The 22,214-nt window shown below is 38.9% G+C and overlaps 1 protein-coding gene across 1 annotated transcript in view; it reads right to left on the reverse strand.

Annotated features, from left to right (window-relative positions):
- Positions 1-2,802: 2,802 nt before the first annotated feature.
- CDH7 (cadherin 7) overlaps positions 2,803-22,214 on the reverse strand; it is a 120,623-nt gene continuing 101,211 nt past the window's right edge. The window contains exons 11-12 of the mRNA XM_087931026.1: positions 21,927-22,178; positions 2,803-7,649 (exon numbers count right to left, since the gene is read on the reverse strand). Coding sequence (XP_087787152.1) covers positions 7,156-7,649; positions 21,927-22,178 — 746 coding nt within the window. The 3' untranslated portion in view covers positions 2,803-7,155. The remainder of the gene's footprint in view (positions 7,650-21,926; positions 22,179-22,214) is intronic.

Below are 22,214 nucleotides of genomic sequence, written 5' to 3' on the forward strand. Positions count from 1 at the left end.
GATAGTTAGTCTCAATGAAACACTGCACTATACAGGTAGCCTTTGACTTACAACAAATTGTTTAGTAACCAAAATTACAGAAACACTGAAAAAAGTGACCTATGTCCATTTTTCACACTTACAATCATTGTAGCGTCCCCATGATCAGGTAATCTAAATTCAGATGCTTGGAAACTGACTCAAGGTTGAAGTGCCCTGGGTCATAAAATCACCTTTTGCGACCCTCTGACAAGCAGTCAATGGGGAAGCCAGATTCACTTAACAATTGTGCCACTAACTTAACAATTGTGGCAAGAAGGGTCGTAAAATGGGGCAAAATTCCCTTAACAAATGTCTTGTATGGCAACAGAAATGTTGGGGTCAATTGTGGTTGTAAGTCAAGAATTACCTGTAATTGTGTCAGAGAGCTAAAGCTAAAGCTATAATAGATTTTATGTGTCTGAACATGTTTTAAAGAGAGAGAAAATGGATTTTGACTTGATTTGTTCCTTTTATATTTGTTTTACCTTTGTTAAGTGTCCGACAAAGTATATGTTACAAAGATAATGAAGGTATCATGTGTTAAAAAAGTATCTGAGTTTGTTTTGCTTGATAACAATAGGTTATATTTAATGAGGCTTAGAACAATATCAGAGTCCTTTGTTCAGTTTATGGGGAATATCAGATCCTGTTAAAACAGTGTTATTTCATTTATAATAGCAAACATGGAAGGTGGTGAAATAATGCCGGGAGAAGCACTAAGGAATCATTCCCAGTCTTGCAAGGGTAAAGGAATTATGGCTGGCAAGAAGGGAGGTGTTGCAGTCTGATCCCATATGTGGATGGCGTATGCTTGAGGAAGACCAACAGGTATGCGGTCATTCATTATGACTTGATGGCATCAATATCTTTCTTCTCTGTCAACTAGAGCAACAATATGGAAGAGAAAAGAATCTCACTGAGGGTTTTTTAGACTACCAGCCCGTTCTCACTTCTTTCTTTCATCTGCTATCTGTAGTGAGAATGCTCTTTGTTAACAGAGAAATAGCAGCATATCTCTGGTTACTTATAAGTTATTAACAAGATCAGGACAGAACATTGTGGCTGTGTTACATTCAGAAGCAATCTGAATTATATGAATTTGGAAGATTATTACATATTGTCCTAAGCCTGTGTTGGTGAACCTATGGCATGCATTCCACAGGTGGCACACAGAACCATTTGTGTAGGCACACAAGCCCCAGGCAAACTTATCTGCACTGTGCATGTGCACACCTTCCAGCTGATTTTCAGCCTCCCGGAGGTTTGAGGGAAGCCTCTGAAGCCTTTGGAGGCTGAACAACAGGCCTGTTTCATCACTTCCTGTCTTTCCAGAAATACCGGAAGTGACAAACCGGTCCTATTTTTTGGCCTCCAAAGGCTGTAGAGCCTTCCCTTGAGCCTCTGGGAGGCCAAAAAAGGCCTCAAATGGGCCAAAGGTTAAGAGTTGGAAAAGGACCTTGGAGGTCTTCTAGTTCAACCCCCTGCTTAGGCAGTAAACCCTATACCATTTCAGACAAATGGTCATCCAATCTTTTATTACAAAACTCCAATGTTGGAGCATTCACAACTTCTAGAGTCAAGTTGTTCCACTGATTAATTGTTCTGTCAGGAAATTTCTCCTTAGTTTTACGTTGCTTCTCTCCTTGATTAATTTCTACCCATTGCGTCTTGTCCTGCCCTCAGGTGCTTTTGAGAATAGTTTGGTCTACTCTTCTTTGTGGCAGCCCCTGAGATATTGGAACATTGCTATCATGTCACCCTAGTCCTTCTTTTCATCAAACTACATACCCAGTTCCAGCAACCATTCTCTGTAGTTGAGCCTCCAGTCCCCTAATCATCTTTGTTGTCCTTCTCTGCACTTTCTCAACATCTTTTTTGCATCATGGTGACCAGAATTGGATACACTATTCCAAGTGTGGCCTTACCAGGGCATTATAAAGTGGTATTAACGCTTCATGTGATCTTGATTCTATCCCTCTGTTTATGCAGCCTAGAACTGTATTGGCTTTTTTGGCAGCTGCAGCACACTGCTAGCTCATATTTAAATGATTGTCCACTAGGACTCTAAGATCCCTCTCACAGTTACTATTTTTGAGCGAGATACCACACATTTGAGTACAGCTTAACACCCTGTGTGAGCTCAGCCTTTGTAATTTGTAATGTAACTGTAATTTGTAAAGTATTGCTTATGAACAAGCATTGCATGCAAACTCCAGATTACTGTTTTTTCATCAGCCATTTTTAAACATATCATGGCTTAGAACCTTTTTTTTAAAGGAATGGGAAACGTCAGTGCCACTGATTCCAGCAATGTAATGGAATTACATAATATTTTTCCCTACCAATGGAATAGAAACAAAGGAAAATAACATTAAAAAAAACATGATATGGCTAGCAAAAGTACATTTTGAAGAATAGAGGAGAATTTTTTCATTCTGTTATATATTACAAGGATCTGCATTAGAAATTGTGACTTTGGCCCAGATTGTAAAGCGAACTAATCCAATGGAGTTAGCTCTCAGATTTTGAACATGCTCAAACTTGGCAATGCAAGTCTCAGCAAAACATAACTTGCACAAAAATGTGCACATTTTTTAAAAAAAGTTGGGTATAAATATGCAAATGTTAACTGAATGTGATGTACAACTGTTCAAACATATACTGTATGTAAACAAAAGTTGCATGTGAAATAAATTGCAAAGCTTGCACACTTTTTTAAAAAAATTATAGAATAATGTAGATATTTGGTGGAATAGACAATCCTGAAAAACGAGACAAGACGAAATATAAACATAGTGATCGTATACAAAACCATAGCTAGTTTTAGTCTAATTAATATCAGCAGAAGTCACAAATATTACTTATACTTCAGTTTAACAGTTCATCTGTTGATACACTGTGGTAATATGTTAATATCTAATGCATAATTTTTGACTAGGTCAGAAATTGATTTTGCTACAAGAATTGTGGATGTCCATTATGGCATACCAAAATAACAAGATGTACAACAAACCAAGAAAGATAATGCAAATTGCACACTGCATTGATAATCACTCATCAGATCTATAAAACTGGTTTCACATCATGTAGCCAAGCACCACAATTTAACAATTGCTATAGGTGCACAAACTGATCATACAGGGATCCTTCACTTATGAGCAATTTCCGTCTCATTTCAATGGATGAATCTGGAATACTTGGAAATGGTATCTATTTGTAAGAAATTGGAATTATCTGTTACAGAATCCATTCAAGGTCTATGCCCCTGAATAATTTTAAAACTTCCCAATATTTGTAATGAAGGAAAGTATGTGAGAGGGAAAACCAATGGTAACATGGAATGGTTTTTATGTTTCAGGTAGTATAGATTGGGTAACAAAAACAATAATGCTCTCAATATTTTATAGAAATAATATCATACAGCTTTATATAAAAAAGAATAAGAGAGGCAAATTTGTACATTATAGTGGCTTACTCTGAATTGATACATTAAAATCTAAATGCAAATACTGTATATTGACCAAGAGTAACACAGATTTAAAAGTATAATTCTATGCATGTCTCCCTAGAAATAATTCCAGTTCAGCATAATACTTTAACTTTATTAAAGTTAAAGTATTTATTTATTTATTTATATATTTATACATTTATTTTAATACTTTAATGTGTGACCAAGTAAGAGTACACAGGACATAACTAAAGATTCTCAAAATTGTTGACTATGCTCAATGGGCTTTTCCTTCTTTTTTTTTTTTATTGATGTCAGCTAAGAAATCAGTTTTGAAGGTCCCCTGAGTTTAACTTCGAGTTTGCCACATGACATGACATGACATACTTTTGAGAAGCACATGCCAAACTTCACCTTGAATATGTAGATATGTAAGTTAATTGCATAGTTCTTTGGATCTTGGTACTGAACTAGAATATTTTTTCTAATAACAAGGTGATATTTTTTACAAGATTTTGTCATACAACAGCTACATAACTCCTGCAGATCAATTAGTTATTGAGTTTCATACAGTTGACAGGTTTTTTTTTTTTATTATTGAAATATATATATAATGTATACTAATGAAACAATGATTGTCTACAAAAAAGTTATCCAAGGTAAATAATTGTGTTTCTGCATGATCAAACTTTATTCTTTAATGAAGCTGAAGGCCGCTTGGATGTAGTTCATTGATACTGCTGAGCTGCAAGAATTACAAAACCTTAAGGTGATTTCCCTTCTGTTATTGATGCATTCTAGATTCGTCCATCACAATCACTGTATAAAAGAAACCATTTCATATTGAAAAGTACATTCTCCAACCTAGGTTTTCAAAAAGTCAGATGAGCCTTTCTATTGTGCTACTTAACTTTCTAGGTGAAGGCACAAATTTCTCTGACAGTGCCCTGATTTTTGTATATGTTCTTTCCAGTTTAGTAAGTAGAGAATAAACCTGTGTAATACTCCAGCTATATTAATGGCTTTTATATAAAAAAAAATTCTTAAATTTTAAAGGGCCAATATTATTTTGGACTAGATTTCAAAATAGTCTTGAGAGTTTGTTGAGGTACAGAATAACAGAGTTATTCAGGAAGGGAGCTTGGACATCTTCTAGTCCAACTACCTGCTCAAGCAGGAGACCTATATCATTCCATAAAAATGGCTGTCCAATTTCTTCTTAAAAATTTCCAGTGAATAGACCATCCACAACTTCTGAGGCAAGCCTTTCCACTGATTGCTCTCACCGGCAGGAAATTCCTCCTTAATTCTAGGTTGGATCTCTCTTTGCTGAGCTTCCATCTATTACTTCTTGCCTTGTTCTCAGATGCTTGGGATAATAGGTTGAGTCCCCTCCTCTGAGACAGCCCCTCAAATATTGGAAAACTGATATAGTCCTTCTCTTCATTAGACTACACATTTCCAGTTCCCACAATCATTCATCATATGGTTTAGCTTCTGGTCCACTAAGCATCTTTGCTGCTCTTCTCTGCCCTCTTTCTAGAATCTCAATATATTTTTTGTATCATAGTGACCAAAACCAGACACACTATTGTAAGTGTAGTCTTAACAATGGAGCATAAAGCAGGACTAATGCTTCACGTGATCTTGATACTATCCCTTTGTATAAATATGGTACCTGTCTGTAAGTCATATATATCAAGCTACCACACAATCTTGAGGAAAACATGTGGCTGCTTTAAAGGGTCATGGACATTCATGTTTCCGTGTGCTCTGAATCTTTTGGAATCACATCTGAAGGGGCACAAATCCTATCATTCTTTTTAAAAAGTGCTTCAGAACACATTAGGAATTTTAGCAACCTCTCCCTGATTTGATTTTCTATTTGTTTAGCTGCCTATAAGAATAGGCTTGACCAGTTTAGGTATTAGGTAAGAGTCAAGACATTTGCTTCTTGATTCAGAAATGCTCATTCAAGGACATGCTCCAAATCCTCCATTCTAGGGAGTTCATAATATCGTATAGAGTTTTTGTTACAAGAGTTGTAGCTGTAATTAATGTTTTCAAAACTGGTCCTTGTGGAAGACAGGGAGGGAGGGAGAGAGAATAAAATAAAGTATTAAAATAAAGCACTATTCTACTTCAATCCATGTCTTATTTTCTAGTAACAGCTAAAATATAAATATTGCCTGAACCATAAAAGTTGTCATATTCTAAGAAATCCTACATCAAAACTCCCCCCTAATATTATTTTAATGGACTTTAGTAGTCATCCTTCAAGTTTGGCACACCTGAACCGTTATAGAAATGATATGTTATGAAGTGACCTCCCTGGAGGAAAATGCTTATGTGTCTTGTGAAGATCTGAAGACAGAATTGGTGCTAATCATATCATGCTGCTTAACATATGAAAGAAATGTAAAAGAGTACTTTTCTGTGATTCCATAGCAGCAAAGAGGTAGGGAATTTGATAGAAGGAGCAGGTTTGTTTAAATTGCTGAAGCACATAGAACAGATGACCTTGAAAAACTACAATTTCTATTAGAGACACTCCTGGCTGCATCTGTAGTCTTCTTTTGAAAATTCAAAGTACAAACATTTTATTCAAAACCTTAGACATTGTAATGGCTCAGAAGAACAATGACAGCCATGTGTCCTTGTAGCAATGTTCCTCTTGGAGAGATGAATGGCGAGCTCAATTGCTTTACTATAATTTCTCTATTTCCATGCTTCATTTCCTTCATGTAGCTGAGACTGGAGGAAAAAAACAGCATGATCCCGAGCATTTAACACCACAATGCATATAACAAACCTGAATGTAAGTGGAGATCAGAACTCCAAAAGGAACATACCTCTACATGTCAACATTTTATTTTTTAAAAAATAAAAAAAGTTCTCCTGTATGAATCAGAAGACATAATATTAATAATAATCAATATATAGACAGCAACTTTCCCCACCCCCCCAAACCTACATAGGCATCACAAAAATGTGAGAATCGCTTCCCATCTTTTCAACTGACATTTCCTGCAAACAATTGTAGTAAGGCAATGGCATATTTTGCAGATTTTTAGAACAGGAACCACAGTCTATTTTCAGAATTACCCAGATATTTACAGATTTTTTTTTGGACTTAGTAGCCTTTTAAACAAATAGAAGTCACTGTGTTGGATTGTTTTGAGCCAGCAACTTGCATGCAACACTGCAAATGAAAGATGAAACCTTGCATTAATAGTATACAATATATTGTAATACTATTTTAAATGGTAAATGAACTTGTTCCCCTTTCCTCCACTAAGCAGAGACTCTGAAGTCTCAACCCAGCAAAACTCAGAAGGCATCTACAGGGTATCATTGGCTCATTGAGGTCACAGACTACAGTGCTCTTAGAGGTTAATTGCCTCTGCAGGTATATGAGATATGTGGGTTGCTATCTATTTGTATATGGCCAAGCATCTTAATTTTACCAAAAATGCCATTTGATGCTCACTATTTGTTGTTCAGTGCAGTTCCTTGGGCAATTTTCTAATGAAGATAAGCTTCACCGAGTCAAAGAAAAAGAAAAGGAAAGGAAAAAAAACAAGTTTAAAAAAAGATGGAGAAATATTTACAAATTTTTCTTAGTCCAGATATTGAGTTTCTCTTTCCTTTTTCCTTTAGTGCATTGTCATAAAAAAGTTCAAAGGCTATGAATACAAATTTTCTGGTCCAGTTCCATACATATCTGCAAGCCGTTTGAAACGAGGCCCCCAGTCACTGAGGTAATCATAATTCTGATCAGAGTTTGAACTGACCGAATCTAAAGAGCTGAGTGACTCAGCCACTGAACCGTTTCCCTCAAATGCATATGTCTGCAGGGAATCATATGGTGGAGCACAGGGATCCACATCAGCTTCTTTTAGCCTTTCCCAAATAAATTCCCGAAAAATAACATTATCAGGGATGCTTTTAAAAGATGGTCTGCTCAAGAACTGGATCTCTGGAGTCACATCCCTCCTGATCTTGGTATCACGAATGACGTTGAGGTTCCTCAGAGCAGCCATGTCAAATGCCTCGGTGTCCTCCTCTCCACCTCCTTCGTCATCATATCGGACTATATTTTCCCTGATATCTCTCTCTTCGTCTAAAACAAGAGGCTCTTTTTTCCGTCGCCTCATTGTAACAATCAGTAGGACAAGCACTGCAATGGAAAAAGTAAAGCTTTAAGCAAACTTGAACCAAATTAACCCCCAATTCATTACATTCCCTGTTCAGAGTAAAACTATTCATAAATTATGCAAGATAAACAGGTTTCAATAAGATGTGTTTAGGATTCTTCTTAGGAAAAAAAAATAGTTCCTTAAGGTGGCTTTAAATGCTTTAACATAATATTAATATTATGTAATAGATTAAAGAATTTATTACAATGTTCATTCTGATTTAACATCATCATATGTATTGTTTATTTGGTACAGATTGCTAAAACATCTGTTTTAAAGCAAATTCAAGTAGAAAATTACAGCCTCTCAGCCATTAAATATAGAGACCTTTTTCTAAACTCTTAATTGCCTGACCGATAAAAGTGTGTTCATAAACTCTCTCTTTAACTGTCAGGGTTTGGAAAGTAAACTTCATTAATGAAGTGTATGAGCACAGATTATTGATAAAGTATCTGATCCTTGATTGGAAAATTCAGAGTTGTTAAATAATAGCTAGCACAAATTATGGTTCATTCATTAAAAGCATTATAACACAGAACACTTTGCTTTAACATGCAAAATACCTATCACTGATCTATTAATTTTTTTTTTTTTTGCAATAAGAAACCATAGATATGTTGATATTTACTGGCCCAGATCACTTGCCTGGGTAACAATGTTTTTTGACATTTCTAATATTGAAGATAATTTCTTGGTGGCTTTAAAAATAGGACATTCGCAGAATTACCAAAAAGACTTACTTAATCTGCATATACCCATTTAATCATTTGTAGATAATATTAAGAATCAACAAAAACACAATTCAATTGTATCATTCGAATCTCAAGTGCCTATATACAAATGCACAAAGTCTTGGGGAACAAACAGGGTGAACTTGAACTATGAATACATGAAGGTAAATGTTATGTCCTTGGGGCTGACACCAGTTCCCCATCAGGTCCGCAATTCTTACGGGGGCGTTCTTAGTCCCCATTGGCTGGCTCCCTTCGACAGTCGGCTATAAAAGCCGACTGCTAGGTTGAGCCAGCTGCTGTTCGCTGGTAGGTCTGCTGTTAGCTGCAGACGCGACAGCCCCCTTTATTCCCATGAATAAAGTGTGTGTTATGACTGAAGCTCTGGTGTGGCCTCCCTTCTTTCCGAACTTAACATTGGCGATGAAGGTGGGATCTGGCCAGCCAGCAGCTATACAAGAGCTGAAATCACGAATCTGAAGCGCTGAACCGTAGCCGCGACGTTGAGAGCTCGGTCAGCCATTTGAGAGGAAATCGAAGCGGAGCGTGTAGCCGCTCAAGATCACAAATTAGCTACAAGAGAGTGGGCACTGAGAGCCTCAGCCGCCCAGCTACAAACTTGCCAGAATTGCGTGTAGCGAAGCTCCAGCGCGACGCTCACGACCGCTGAATCCAGGCGCGAGATTTAAATCGCTGTCAGCGCGCAGCTGCAGCCTCGCCGCCTCGCCCTTGTAAGGGCACGAAATTTAAACGGGCGTCAGTTATAGCGTCTGTTCCAGCCGCCAAGGCTGCGGAGAGCGAGAAAACCCAGAGAGATTCCACGAGCTGAATCACCTGACTGAATTGCACTGCGAGCGCAGCTGCTACCTGTACAACCCAGAGAGAACTCAGAAGCTGAACACTCGTTAACAGCACTACAAACCGTAGCTGCTACCCTTCCAGGGCCTGTATTCCCAGTGAGACTTATTTTACCTGCCGAAAGCTGAACCAGTCATGAATGCGAATCCAGCGTTCCAGCCATTCAAACCTGACGAAGATAAATGGGACTCTTATAAAAACCGTTTTAACCATTATATTGATGCTGTGGGCCTGGCTGACGCTACAGACAACAAAAAGAAATCTTTCTTCCTGAGCTACTGCGGGGCCACTGTATTTGACACGGCAACAGCACTGTTCGCCCCAAGAGAACTCAAGAATGTCCCATGGTCTGAGCTACTGGAGACCCTCTCCAATCATTATTCGCCAAAACCGTCACAGATCGCGAGACGCTTCGCCTTTCGCATGAGGAAGCAAGCGGAGGGAGAGACCATAAACCAATATATGGCAGCCCTCAGAACCGCAGCCCTGCACTGTGAATTTAAAGGCTACCTTGATGACATGCTCCTGGACCAACTTGTCTGCGGGGTCAAGGATGCAAGACTACAGAGGCGGTTGTTGGCAAGGAAGGACCTCAATCTAGCACAAGCCATCGAGGAAGCCCTGGCTGCAGAATTGGCAATACAATCAGCGGCTGAAATACAGGGAAGCACCCCCAAAGGTAATCCAATCACTGTACATTCTGAGGAGGCAGTGATCGAAGAAGAGCCCATCGAGCAGTATGAAGTGCACCGTCTCAAACCATTCAAGCAGCCACAGGTAGGAACTAGACCAAGAGAAGGCAACGCACCTAGGCACACCCCGCTGTGCCTCTCCTGTGGGGGTCCCCATGCCAGAGCAACGTGCAGGTTCAAAAGTGCCACCTGCAACAACTGCAGCAGAAGAGGACACATCGCTAGGGTGTGCCAGGCAGCGCATGTGGCTCCACAAAAGCCACCATCTTACGCCCCCTCGGGGCCATCCAGGCAAGTAGAAAACTGTTTTACATGCTATCAAGCTAACCATACCTTCTTAACACCCAATAAAATTAAACTCTCCATTCATTTAGAAGGTAAACCCTGCCTAATGGAGGTCGATACCGGGTCAGCGCTCTCGATTATTTCATGGAGCACGCTCAAGAAGATACGTCCCAGCCTGTCCAGGAAACAGCTGCAGAAGAGTTGCCTATCCTTACGAGACTACCAAGGGAAGAACATTCCAGTAATCGGAACAGGCAAGTTCCTAGTCAAATTCAGAACCTTTAAAGGACACCTGCCATTAGTGGTAGTTGATGGTGCCCTTCCTAGTCTTTTGGGGTTGGATTGGTTCCCCTCTCTTGGCCTTAACTTAACGGGGGTCCATGCTGTCTCGTCCTCTGACACTGACTCACTATTCTCTGATTACGCTGACGTTTTCAGCGATGAATTGGGGTGCTACAAGGGCACACCTATTTCTTTCTCAGTGGACCCCCAGGCAGTTCCCATCCGTTTGAAACCACGGAGAGTGCCATTCGCTCTGCGTTCTAAGCTGGATGCGGAACTAGACAAATTGTTAAAACAAGGGGTCATCGAACCCACCGATTTTGCTAAGTGGGAGACACCTATTGTCACACCCCTCAAAAAAGATGGTAGTATAAGGATGTGTTCAGATTACAAGACCACAATAAATCGCTATTTACAGACTAGCGCATACCCAGTGCCAGTAATCCAGCATTTACTGCACACATTCGAACCCGGAAAGATATTCGCCAAATTGGATATGTCTCAGGCTTACCAACAGTTTCCTGTAGACAACCAAATGGCCGAATTGCAAACCATTGTTACCCATAGAGGGGCCTTCCGATGCAAGCGCCTCCAATTTGGTGTGAGTGTCGCCCCGGGCATATTCCAGTCGTTAATGGAACGGATCCTACAGGGCCTCCCTGGCATGGTTCCGTACTTTGATGACATCTTGGTTTCCGCCTGGGACAGAACACAGCTTTTCCTCAGAGTTAGAGGGGTGTTGGACAGATTCAGACAGCATGGCCTCAAACTAAAAAAAGAAAAATGCACCATAGCCACTAAGCAGGTGGACTTTCTCGGGTACCGAATAGACGCCTCTGGCATACACCCGGTAGAGTCAAAGGTTAAGGCCATTCACAAAGCGCCCACACCGGCGTCCAAACCAGAACTACAAGCCTTCCTAGGCCTGCTGAACTTCTATGCATCATTTCTGCCGCACAAGGCATCAGTGGCAGAACCACTACATAGACTCTTAGATAAAAATGTTCCATGGCACTGGGGACCCAAAGAGGAATACGCTTTCAGGGCAGTTAAGTCACTCCTCACTTCAGATGCTGTACTGATCCAATTCAACCAGAACCTACCGCTAGTTTTGGCAGCAGATGCCTCACCTTTCGGAATTGGGGCCGTATTAAGTCATAGACTACCCAACGGGTCCGAAGCCCCCATTGCGTTCTTCTCTAGAACATTTTCAACGACAGAATGCAACTATAGCCAAATCGACAAAGAGGCCCTAGCTGCTGTAGCAGCTGTCAAAAAATTTCATGAATTTCTATTTGGGCACAACTTCGAACTGGTTACAGACCACAAACCGTTGTTGGGGCTTCTCTCCGGAGAAAAGCAAACACCACAAGTCTTGTCTCCCCGAATGACAAGATGGACTTTATTCCTGGCAGCATATTCATACAAGTTAGTGCACCGTCCAGGAAAGAATCTCAGCCATGCAGACGCCCTCAGCCGGTGCCCGCTACCAACGCCTGTGGAGGATCCGGCCCCAGTCCACACCATCTTTGACACCAGTGAGTTCAGAATTCCAATCACTGCAAGAGACATTGCTTTCCAATCCAGGAAGGACAAACTGATCGCCCAGGTCCTGGACTGGGTACGGAGGGGGTGGCCGGGCAGTAACCCGTCTAACAAATTTTCATCCTTTAAAGTCCGCCAACAGGAACTTTCCAGTTTACAGGGTTGTCTGCTGTGGGGGACCAGAGTTGTCATTCCAGAGTCACTACGCAGACCTGTCCTGAAGGCATTACATGAAGGGCACCCCGGCATTGTACAAATGAAGGCGTTGGCACGGAGCTATGTATGGTGGCCGGGCATGGACGACGAAATTGCAAAATGGGTAAGCTCCTGCCATCCCTGTCAAGAATCCCGGCCAGCACCCCCAGTAACCCCTCCCACCAAATGGGAAAACGCCAACGCACCATGGTCCCATCTACATGTCGACCTGGCCGGCCCATTCCATGGCAAAACATTCCTAATAGTAGTCGACTCATTTTCTAAATGGATCGATGTGGCACTCCTTCTCTCAACCACCACACGAGCAGTCGCCCAAGCACTGACTCGTTTGTTCGTCACACACGGCCTCCCAGATACCATTGTGTCGGATAACGGTCCTCAATTTACGTCCACAGACTTTAGCCGGTATGTCACCAACCTAGGCATCTGGCACATCCTAACGGCTCCCTTTCACCCCTCGAGCAATGGGTTGGCCGAACGAGCAGTCAGAACAACCAAAGAGGCCCTCGCCAGGTTCTCCCAAGATGACTGGCATTCCAGACTCTCTAGATTCCTTATAAGTCAACACTCGACACCGTGCACAGTCACAAACAAGTCACCGGCAGAGCTACTGATGGGCAGACGCTTAAGGACAATACTAGACAGGCTGCACCCTCACTATTGCCCAGATACACCCCTGGGGTCTAACAGTAGGGTCAGGAGTTTTGTCTTACAGGATCAAGTCTTCACCAGAAATTCCGCGGGAGACCCATTGTGGGTACCTGGCAGGATCGTGGCCATCACGGGGCCCAGGTCGTACCACGTCCAGTTAGAAGACGGGCGCATTTGGCGAAGGCACCTGGATCAGTTGAGGAGCCGGCAGAACGAGCACGCCACCTCCGACCCAGAGACCACAGCAACATTCCAGGCACCGCATCCGGCACCTAGCTGGGACACTCAGAGTAACCTGCCTCCACCAACCGAACCAAGGGAGCAGACGGCTGACCACGACCATCCCACAGAATCAACATCCATTCCCAGCAGCTCCCCTACCGCACCGGGAGACCGCAGCGACTCGACAACCCGGCCGGCGACCGGCGAGCAAGGTCGGGTGGCTGGACAGCTTCCAAGGGACCAAATCCCCGCTGTCCCGAACTCTGTGCCACCCGCTCCTACGCCCGAACTAAGACGATCAGAGCGGCAACACAAACCGCCTTCATACCTTAAAGACTACTCATGTTCGTATCTGGGGGGAAGGGGTGTTATGTCCTTGGGGCTGACACCAGTTCCCCATCAGGTCCGCAATTCTTACGGGGGCGTTCTTAGTCCCCATTGGCTGGCTCCCTTCGACAGTCGGCTATAAAAGCCGACTGCTAGGTTAAGCCAGCTGCTGTTCGCTGGTAGGTCTACTGTTAGCTGCAGACGCAACAGCCCCCTTTATTCCCATGAATAAAGTGTGTGTTATGACTGAAGCTCTGGTGTGGCCTCCCTTCTTTCCAAACTTAACAGTAAATATGATATAGTTGGAATAACAGAAACTTGGTGGGATGAAATCCATGACTGGAACATACTGGTAGAAAGATACTATTTAAAAAAAACAGACCCCATAAAAGAGGAGGTAGAGTTGCACTGTTTGTAAAGGACCATTATACTACTACAGAAATGCATGAAACCAAAGATGAAAACCTCCTAGAATGCATATGGGTCAATATAAAAGAAAAAAGAATGACATGGCCATAGGTGTATATTATAGGCCACCCAATCAAGCCGAAAAAATAGATGTCCTTTTTGCCAGCCAACTAACAAACATATGCAGGAGACACACAATAATACTAATGGGAGACTTCAATTATCCTGATATCAATTGGAAAACTAACTCTGCACCAAGTGAGAAATCAAATAAGTTCCTAACCAAACTAGCTGACAACTTTGTTGTCCAAAAGGTAGAGGGTGAAACTAGAGGGACAGCCATGCTGGACTTAATTCTTACAAACAGAGAAGAAGTGATAGAGGGAGTTGAAATTGCAGGAACCTTGGGTGAGAGTGACCATGTCATACTAGAATTCAACATAACACAAACACAAGCAACAGAACATAATGACACCAGAGACTTGGATTTTAAAAGAGCTGATTTCAATAAACTCAGAGAGAACTTGGGTAAGATTCCATGGATGAAAATCCTAAAGGGAAAAACAACTCAAGTATCTTGGGAAAATCTAAAAGTATGATCATAGAAGCCCAGACCAGCACAATACCACTGAAAAAGAAAAACAAGAAATTCAAGAAGAAACCAGCATGGCTGCACAAAGATTTCTCTGGCAAATTGAAAGAATAAAGGACAAGTACAAGAAATGGAAAGAAGGACATACAACTAAGGCAGAATATCAGCAGATAGCCAGAACCTGCAAAAACGAAGTCAGGATAGCAAAGGCTCAGAACGAACAAAGACTTGCAACAAAAGTCAAAGATAATAAAAAAAAGTTTCTTCCAACATATAAATAACAAGAAAAAAATCAAGGAAACAGTCGGTCCACTAAAGGGAGAAGTTGGCAAGGAAGTACAGGCAACAGAGAGAAAGCAGAACTGCTTAACTCATTCTTTGCATTGGTCTTCACGCAAAAAGAAACTATAGCTCAACCCAACAAAAACATAACTGTAAAAGACAGACCAGAAATAAAAGTTAAAATAAGCAAAAAAAATAGTAAGAGAACAACTGTCTGATCTTGATGAACACAAATCACTGGGGCCTGATGGATTACATCCCAGAGTTTTAAAGGAGCTGGCAGAGGTCATCTCAGAACCACTGCACCATATCTTTCAAAAATCCTGGAGCACCAGGGAACTACCAGAGGTCTGGAAAAGAGCTGATGTGGTTCACATCTTCAAAAAAGGGAAAAAAAAACAGATTCAGGAAACTATAAACCAATCAGCCTAACATCGGGAAGATACTGGAAAAGATAATAAAAAAACAGATCTGCCAACATCTAGAAACAAGTAAAGTAATAACTAGCAGTCAGCATGGGTTTGTTAAGAATAGATCATGCCAAACCAATCGTATTTCATTCTTCAACACAGTGACTAAATTAGTAGACCAGCAAAATACTGTGGACATAATATATTTAGATTTCAGCAAGGCACTTGACAAAGTAGACCACAAGAAGTAGACTACTTCTTAGTAAGCTAGAAAAAAGTGGAATAGATAGCACCACCACTAGATGGACTCACAACTGGCTGGCAAACCATACACAACAAGTAGTCCTTAATGGGTCTAAGTCTACATGGAGGGAAGTAAGCAGTGGGGTGCCACAAGGTTCCGTCTTAGGCCCAGTACTCTTTAATATCTTCATTAATGACTTAGATGAGGGAAGAGAAGGGGAATTTACCAAATTTGCAGATGATACTAAGCTGGCAGGAATAGCTAACATCCAAGAAGATAGGCTCAAGATCCAGATGGATCTTGACAGACTAGAACACTGGGCCATATCTAACAAAATGAAATTCAATGTAGAGAAAAGTAAAGTCCTACACTTAGGTAAGAAAAACCAAAAGTACACATATAGACTGGGTGAAACCAGGCTCAATAACAGTAACTGTGAGAGGGATCTTGGAGTCTTAGTGGACAACCAGCTAAATATGAGCCAGCAGTAGCCAAAAAAGCTAATGCAATCCTAAATTGTATTAACAGAGGGATACAATCAAGATCAAGGGAAGTACTAATACCATTCTATAAAGCCTTAGTAAGACCACACCAAGAGTACTGCCTCCAGTTTTGGTCACCACATTATAAAAAAGATGTTGAGACTCTAGAAAAAGTACAAAGAAGAGCAACCAGGATGATTAGGGAGACTAAATCATATGAAGAACAGTTACAGGAACTGGGCATGGCTAGACTAGTGAAGAGAAGGACCAGGAGAGACATGATAGAGGTCTTCCAATATTTGAGGGGCTGCCACAGGGAGGAAGGGGTCAAGTTATTTTCTAAAGTGCCTGTAGGACAGACAAGGAATAATGGATGGAAACTGAACAAGGAGAGATTTAACCTGGAAATAAGGAGAAACTTTCTGACAGTGAGAACAATCAACCAATGGAACAGCTTGCCCTCAGAAGTTGTGGGAGCATCATCACTTGAGACTTTCAAGAAGAGATTAGACTGCCATTTGTCAGAAATGGTGTAGGGTCTCCTGCTTGGGAGGGGGTTGGACTAGATAACCTACAAGGTCCCTTCCAACTCTGATTATCTGTTATCTGAATTTCAAATTATACACACATTTATCTTTATGGATGACTTTCATTAAAAATCTAATTATACCATTATGCAGAATAAAAAACAAAACACTACATTATGTATTTGTATTAATTAAATATTCCTCAATATAGTCGACATATTAAGGAAATCCATGATAATCCAAATTGCACTGGGTTCTTTTTAATAATGATCTCTTCTGCTTTTGCAATAATCATTATGACAATGTAAAATAATGGCTGTTAATGTACAGTAGGTTCAAGCAGTTGAAAAATCTTAATGTCTATATTATAATTACTATACTTAATACATGTTTTCCATAAAAGAATATTTAAATGGCTGTACAGAAAGAAAAGAAATCTGGAATAAAACAAAGACATTAACTGGCGTGTATTTTCCATATGAGTTGGAAAATAAAAGGTTACAGTAGCGATTCATGGAGTAACTGGAGAAGACTGGGTAAGATTCCTATCAGCCTTTATGTTTTATAAAGTAAAAAATGAAAAAAATAATATACAGTATATATAACATATTTCAAATCTATCCCCCAAATGGATGCTCTAGGCTTTTCTTTCTTTCTTTTAAAATTACTTTTGACTATTCTAAGTTACTAACTATGCCATGTAGCAAGCAGTTAATCTGTTCATTACGCCAGTGAAAATGTGTTTTCACACTGTGACATGTTCAGCAGACTTTATCTGGGGAGTTAAATACCTGCTAATAAGTGCAAAATATATGAAACTTAGTAGATTTATCTGCTGAGAGGTACAGTAAAAAGCAAGATAAAAAGAATGTTTTGTGAAGTTTGCCTTGCACAGCTCATGATTGCTTGAAGCCAACTCCTCCCAAAAGTCCTTTGAAATGTTAAACAATTTAGCATATAAATGGTTTTAAGAAAATATTAATTTCTAATAACTTCAACTGCTTTTGCACAATAATTTTTTTACCTCTATCTGAATAAAAGCTGTATCAACAACCATGCAAAATCCAGGGCAATGTCTGAAAAATTAGTCAATTTTGTTTCCAATGCACTAATTGCTGGATTTCAATGGGAACTATTATAGAACAGAGTTATAAAATTAACAATGATGACATGTTTGGGGAAAAAACAGTATCAGCCAACACTAGTTTTAAAATAAGATACAGCTATTTTAGAGGTTTTTTTTTTTTTAGCAGAAAGGCAACAAAGAGTTTATGGTACTTTAAAAGCTAACAATTACATTAATCTTTCTTTCTCACCTCTACATTCTTGCTAGTGGATTATGATCATACGTTTACCTTGTATAAAAATAAATATGTAAGCTTTTATAATAATATGGGATCCTTATTAGTATTAGGCAAAACAAATAATGAAATTCACAGACAGAATTGTTCATTACTTTTACTGTACAATATTTTTTTAGGTTTAAGAACATAATATTCCAAATTTGTTTTTAGCTGACTTACAAATTATTTGAGACCTGTCTTCACCAAAACAAAGATAACAGAGGAAAAGGAAGAAGGACTCTAAAGGATAAATATATGTTATAACCTAATGTATCTCCAGCTTTTATTTACCTGAGCTTAAGGGTACAAGAGCTTTCTTGAAAGGATACTCACTTGTTCCTGAAATATTGTTTTATGCCAATAGAAGAGAATATCTATAGTTCAGGTTTGAACTGTGGAGTTCCTGGTGTTCTTTGAACTTGGTTGTTTCCAGGGCTGAGATTCTACCAGTTCGCACATATTCGCTAGAACCGGTTGTTAACATTCTAAGCAGTTCAGAGAACCGGTTGTTAGAAGAAATTACTGGCTTAATCCTGTCAGGAAGGCAGGAAGGAAACATTCTGGTGTTGCTTACAGAAACTGCCTCTCGGTTAACCCTTATTACATTCTTGATAGGACTAGGCTTCCTGTCTCAGGAATGTCTCTGGAGTTTTTTTCCCCTTCTTTGCTGGTACTTTGCTTGTGTGGAGTGACCTTTCAAAGTTACAATGGCACTGAAAAAAGTGACTTATGACCATTTTTCACACTTACAACTGTTGCAGCATTCCCACAGTCATGAGAGGCCAGGCGAGGAGATACGTGCCTTGATGTGAGTGATATTGAGTTGGCCACACCCAGCCAATAACATGACCACCAAGCCATATCCACCCGGTCACATGACCACCAAGCCACGGCCACCAACTAAGCCACACCCACAGAACCGGTTGTTAAAAAATTTGAATCCCACCCCTGGTTGTTTCCTTATAGGCATTTCATTACCCAACTATTATTTGATTCTCCTAAACTGCTTTGAAAGGCAATATTGTGTAAAAAGGCAAACCTTAAATAAAAATTAGATCAAGATTTAATACAAGCAACCTAAAAAGTTCATGCTGAACTGCAAATAGGCACCACTCTGTTTTTTTTTTTTTAAAAAAATCTAATAAGGTGTTCTTTCAAACTTTGAGGCCGAAACAGTAACAACTATAGCACAAAACTAGGGAGAAAAACATAGTCCTACTTCTTACTATACAGCCTCTTGTATTGTACTACAATGACCTTTGTTCTCAGAAATCATTAAACTCAATCCATAGCCATTAAAATTTACTTATTCCTGATCTGAAAAAGAACTTAACATGACCCTCTACAAATCAGATACCTATGTGAAATACTGATGCAGATCTGGAAAGCAGGTTAACTAGACTGAACCACGTTCAAATACAATAAAACTTGGTGTGAAGAAAGTATAGAAAAAGAGAGTTATTGATATGCACAAAATTATAACTAGAATATTAAGCAATTATTATAAAAACAACATTATAACTCCAATATTAGGCAGTTATTATTATTATATTTCTGTTATTTTAACTGAAAAAATATATTGCAATTGCCATATTATTCAGAGGCATTAAAGATTTTCTTCATTTCTCTTTAAAATTATGTAAAGTGTAAATGAAATGACAAGCGTCATAACAATTTTCATGTGATTTTGCAAATTACAAAATTAGTTTTAGGAGTTTACTTATGTTTTATTTGACCCCAGGCAAATAATGTAAAATCAGATTTACATCTTGACTTACAGGTAAAGTTTTCAACTACAATGGTAAACTGTGTAACATAAGTTTATGGCAAATTTTGAAATTTTGGAGTCATCCCACTGTGCTGGATTTGCAAGGCAGTAGCTTAAGCAAGAATACTTTGAATGATGTAGGAATTGTTTGGAAGTAAGGATTTGATCTTTATTCTATATCTAATAAGTTATATTGTCTCCAATATAACTTGGAGTTCTCAGCAAAGTTGAATCTGCCTTCAAATCTGCTTTAGTGCCAGTTGCGTTTCTAGAGCTCAGATTTAATATATCAATTATGAAATGTATTTGTGAGCTTTAATAAGGTAAAGGGGCCAACTGAAGATCTGAGTCTTTACTTTTATTATTTCTTAGCACAATAATCACACTACTCAGTAAAGTATTGTTATCTTAACTTTTATATCTGATATTTTTGGTGGAAACTGTTTTTAAAAACCTGTACTATTCAAAAACAGAAAGTTAGAAAACTGAAAGTTAGAAACACTTAGAAAGCTAGCACACTTAGGAAAAAAGATTTTAAATTCTGAAAAGGTTAACCAAACAAAAGTTATAATGATTTCTGAATTTGGCACAACACCTGTTGAGAGTTAATTCTACACAGTCAGTGAGCAACCAGATCAAAATAAAACTTATCACTGTAAAAAGAAAGGACAAGAATGATCAAATATATCCAAACAAAGAGGAGCACGTTCTCTATCATTTAGGGTGGAGATAAAAATTAAATATAAAAATATTTTATTCTTGTATTTATAAATAAGGCTAGTTCCATAATTAATAGTAAATTCTAGGGATATTCTTTCTACTTTCTAGGGAAGTCTTTCTACTTTCTTCAATAAATATTATTTATCCTTGGATTTTCCTGTGGGCTTATCTAATTGGTTCTAATCCAGTTACCAGATAAAGCCTGAAAGAGCCTAGCGGTGAATTCATGCCATTTTCTTCATTTTGTTTTATATTTTACTATATGGGTAATTTTCAACAGCCAAGAAGAAAGACAGATCCCAATAAGAATAGGTATATGAAAATAATAATGATGTTATGGTTTTCTCATCAAGTTCTTTTCAAGCTTATCTGAATTGCTATGCTTGAGAAAACAACCAGTTTTAAATATTCCTGTAAATCTGTAAGTGAATTTCTTCCATTCCACATATAATTGTTTTGTTTAAGAAATAATTCTGAGCAAGCAGAATTCTATAATGCCCTTTGACATGGGGAGTATTACGGAAAAAGATCATACAGATGGAGGTTGGAAGTTTCTAGTCTGAATGATTACATGCAATGTGATACGGCTGTAGAAAGTTTCAGTTCAATGTTTATTATATAAATGAGAATGATTTCCTTAGTAGATAATGCAAAATGTACTCCAGTAAGATAGGAACTTTGGATTAACTTTGAACAAGCTCTATTCGTCCAGAAATATCCAGACCTAAGCAAAGCCATAATTATGAAATGAATAAAACATCGGACAATACTGAACAAACATTCACTACTACATTCACAGCTCACTGTCTACCCTTAAGAGAATGTAACGCATCTTAGTGCTTCCTTAATATTTTGCTTTTCTACCATTTTGCTAATGTAATTTAGTTCTATGTGATCAATTAAAAAAAAAAGAATGGAGCAGACGTTTGTTTAAAATTTGTACGTTCATATATATCCCAAATAAATTAATCTGTCATTAGAGATAATGGTTTTTTAACAATCATAAATTTTGATGCTTTTTGTATCAGATAAAATACGACTGCATAAACACGTTATAGGCACGTTATAAAACACGTTATAAAATGACCTGACCTGATAAGAATTCTGGCTTCTTTCAAATTCAGTTCACATTGTTGTGTCTGTCTTTTAAATGCTCAACTGGCTGCAGGATATATGAAAAAAATGTTTCCTCCCATTATAGAATTTCCACCCAAGGTCATCAGATATCATTACCATCAAAACTTGTGCAACACTGTTCCATCAATTTAAACACAATAACACCACTGCCTGATTTTTGACAAGGCCAAGATTTCTTGCTATTTATTTTTGTAATTATATATCTTTATTTCTTGTTTTAACTGTTAGTTATCCTGAATGATCACTCCAAAAACACACCAAAAAGTTAATTTAAAAAAATCAGACATTAGAGAAATTAAATGTTATAAAGAACTGAAGATATCAGATGCAACCACATCTACTGATGTTAAGCAAATCTGGACCTTTATATGAGATGATTTTAAAAACTATTTTTAGTCCCTATATTTCTTGCAATAAAAAGAAATAATTAAAAATGAATTAATAATTCATGAAATAATTAAGAAATTAAAATAACAGTATTTCATGTATTTTGAAGGAAGATTGTTCCCTTCAGTGAAGAAACCACACAAACATACCTAGCAATGTCAACACGCAAGCCAGGATTGCTATGAGTGCTCCAGTACTAAGTCCAGCTGGCAAGATGTAGGCCTCTGCATTACATGTTTGGGCAATGCCATCTGCATCGCAGTCACAGACGCGAATCGTGAGTGTATTGGTGCTACTCAGGGAAGGTGAGCCACTGTCTACAATGAATATTGGCAAATAATAAACGGACTGTTCTTGCCTTCGAAAGCCATTTCGTCTGGTGAGTATAGATGCTGTATTGTCTAGATCAAGGAAAAGACAAAAGGGAGACATTTTCT

Source organism: Pseudonaja textilis, chromosome 3 (genome assembly GCF_049901715.1).
Source record: "Pseudonaja textilis isolate UNSWEBS1 chromosome 3, rPseTex1.2, whole genome shotgun sequence".
NCBI classification, from domain to species: Eukaryota; Metazoa; Chordata; class Lepidosauria; order Squamata; family Elapidae; genus Pseudonaja; species Pseudonaja textilis.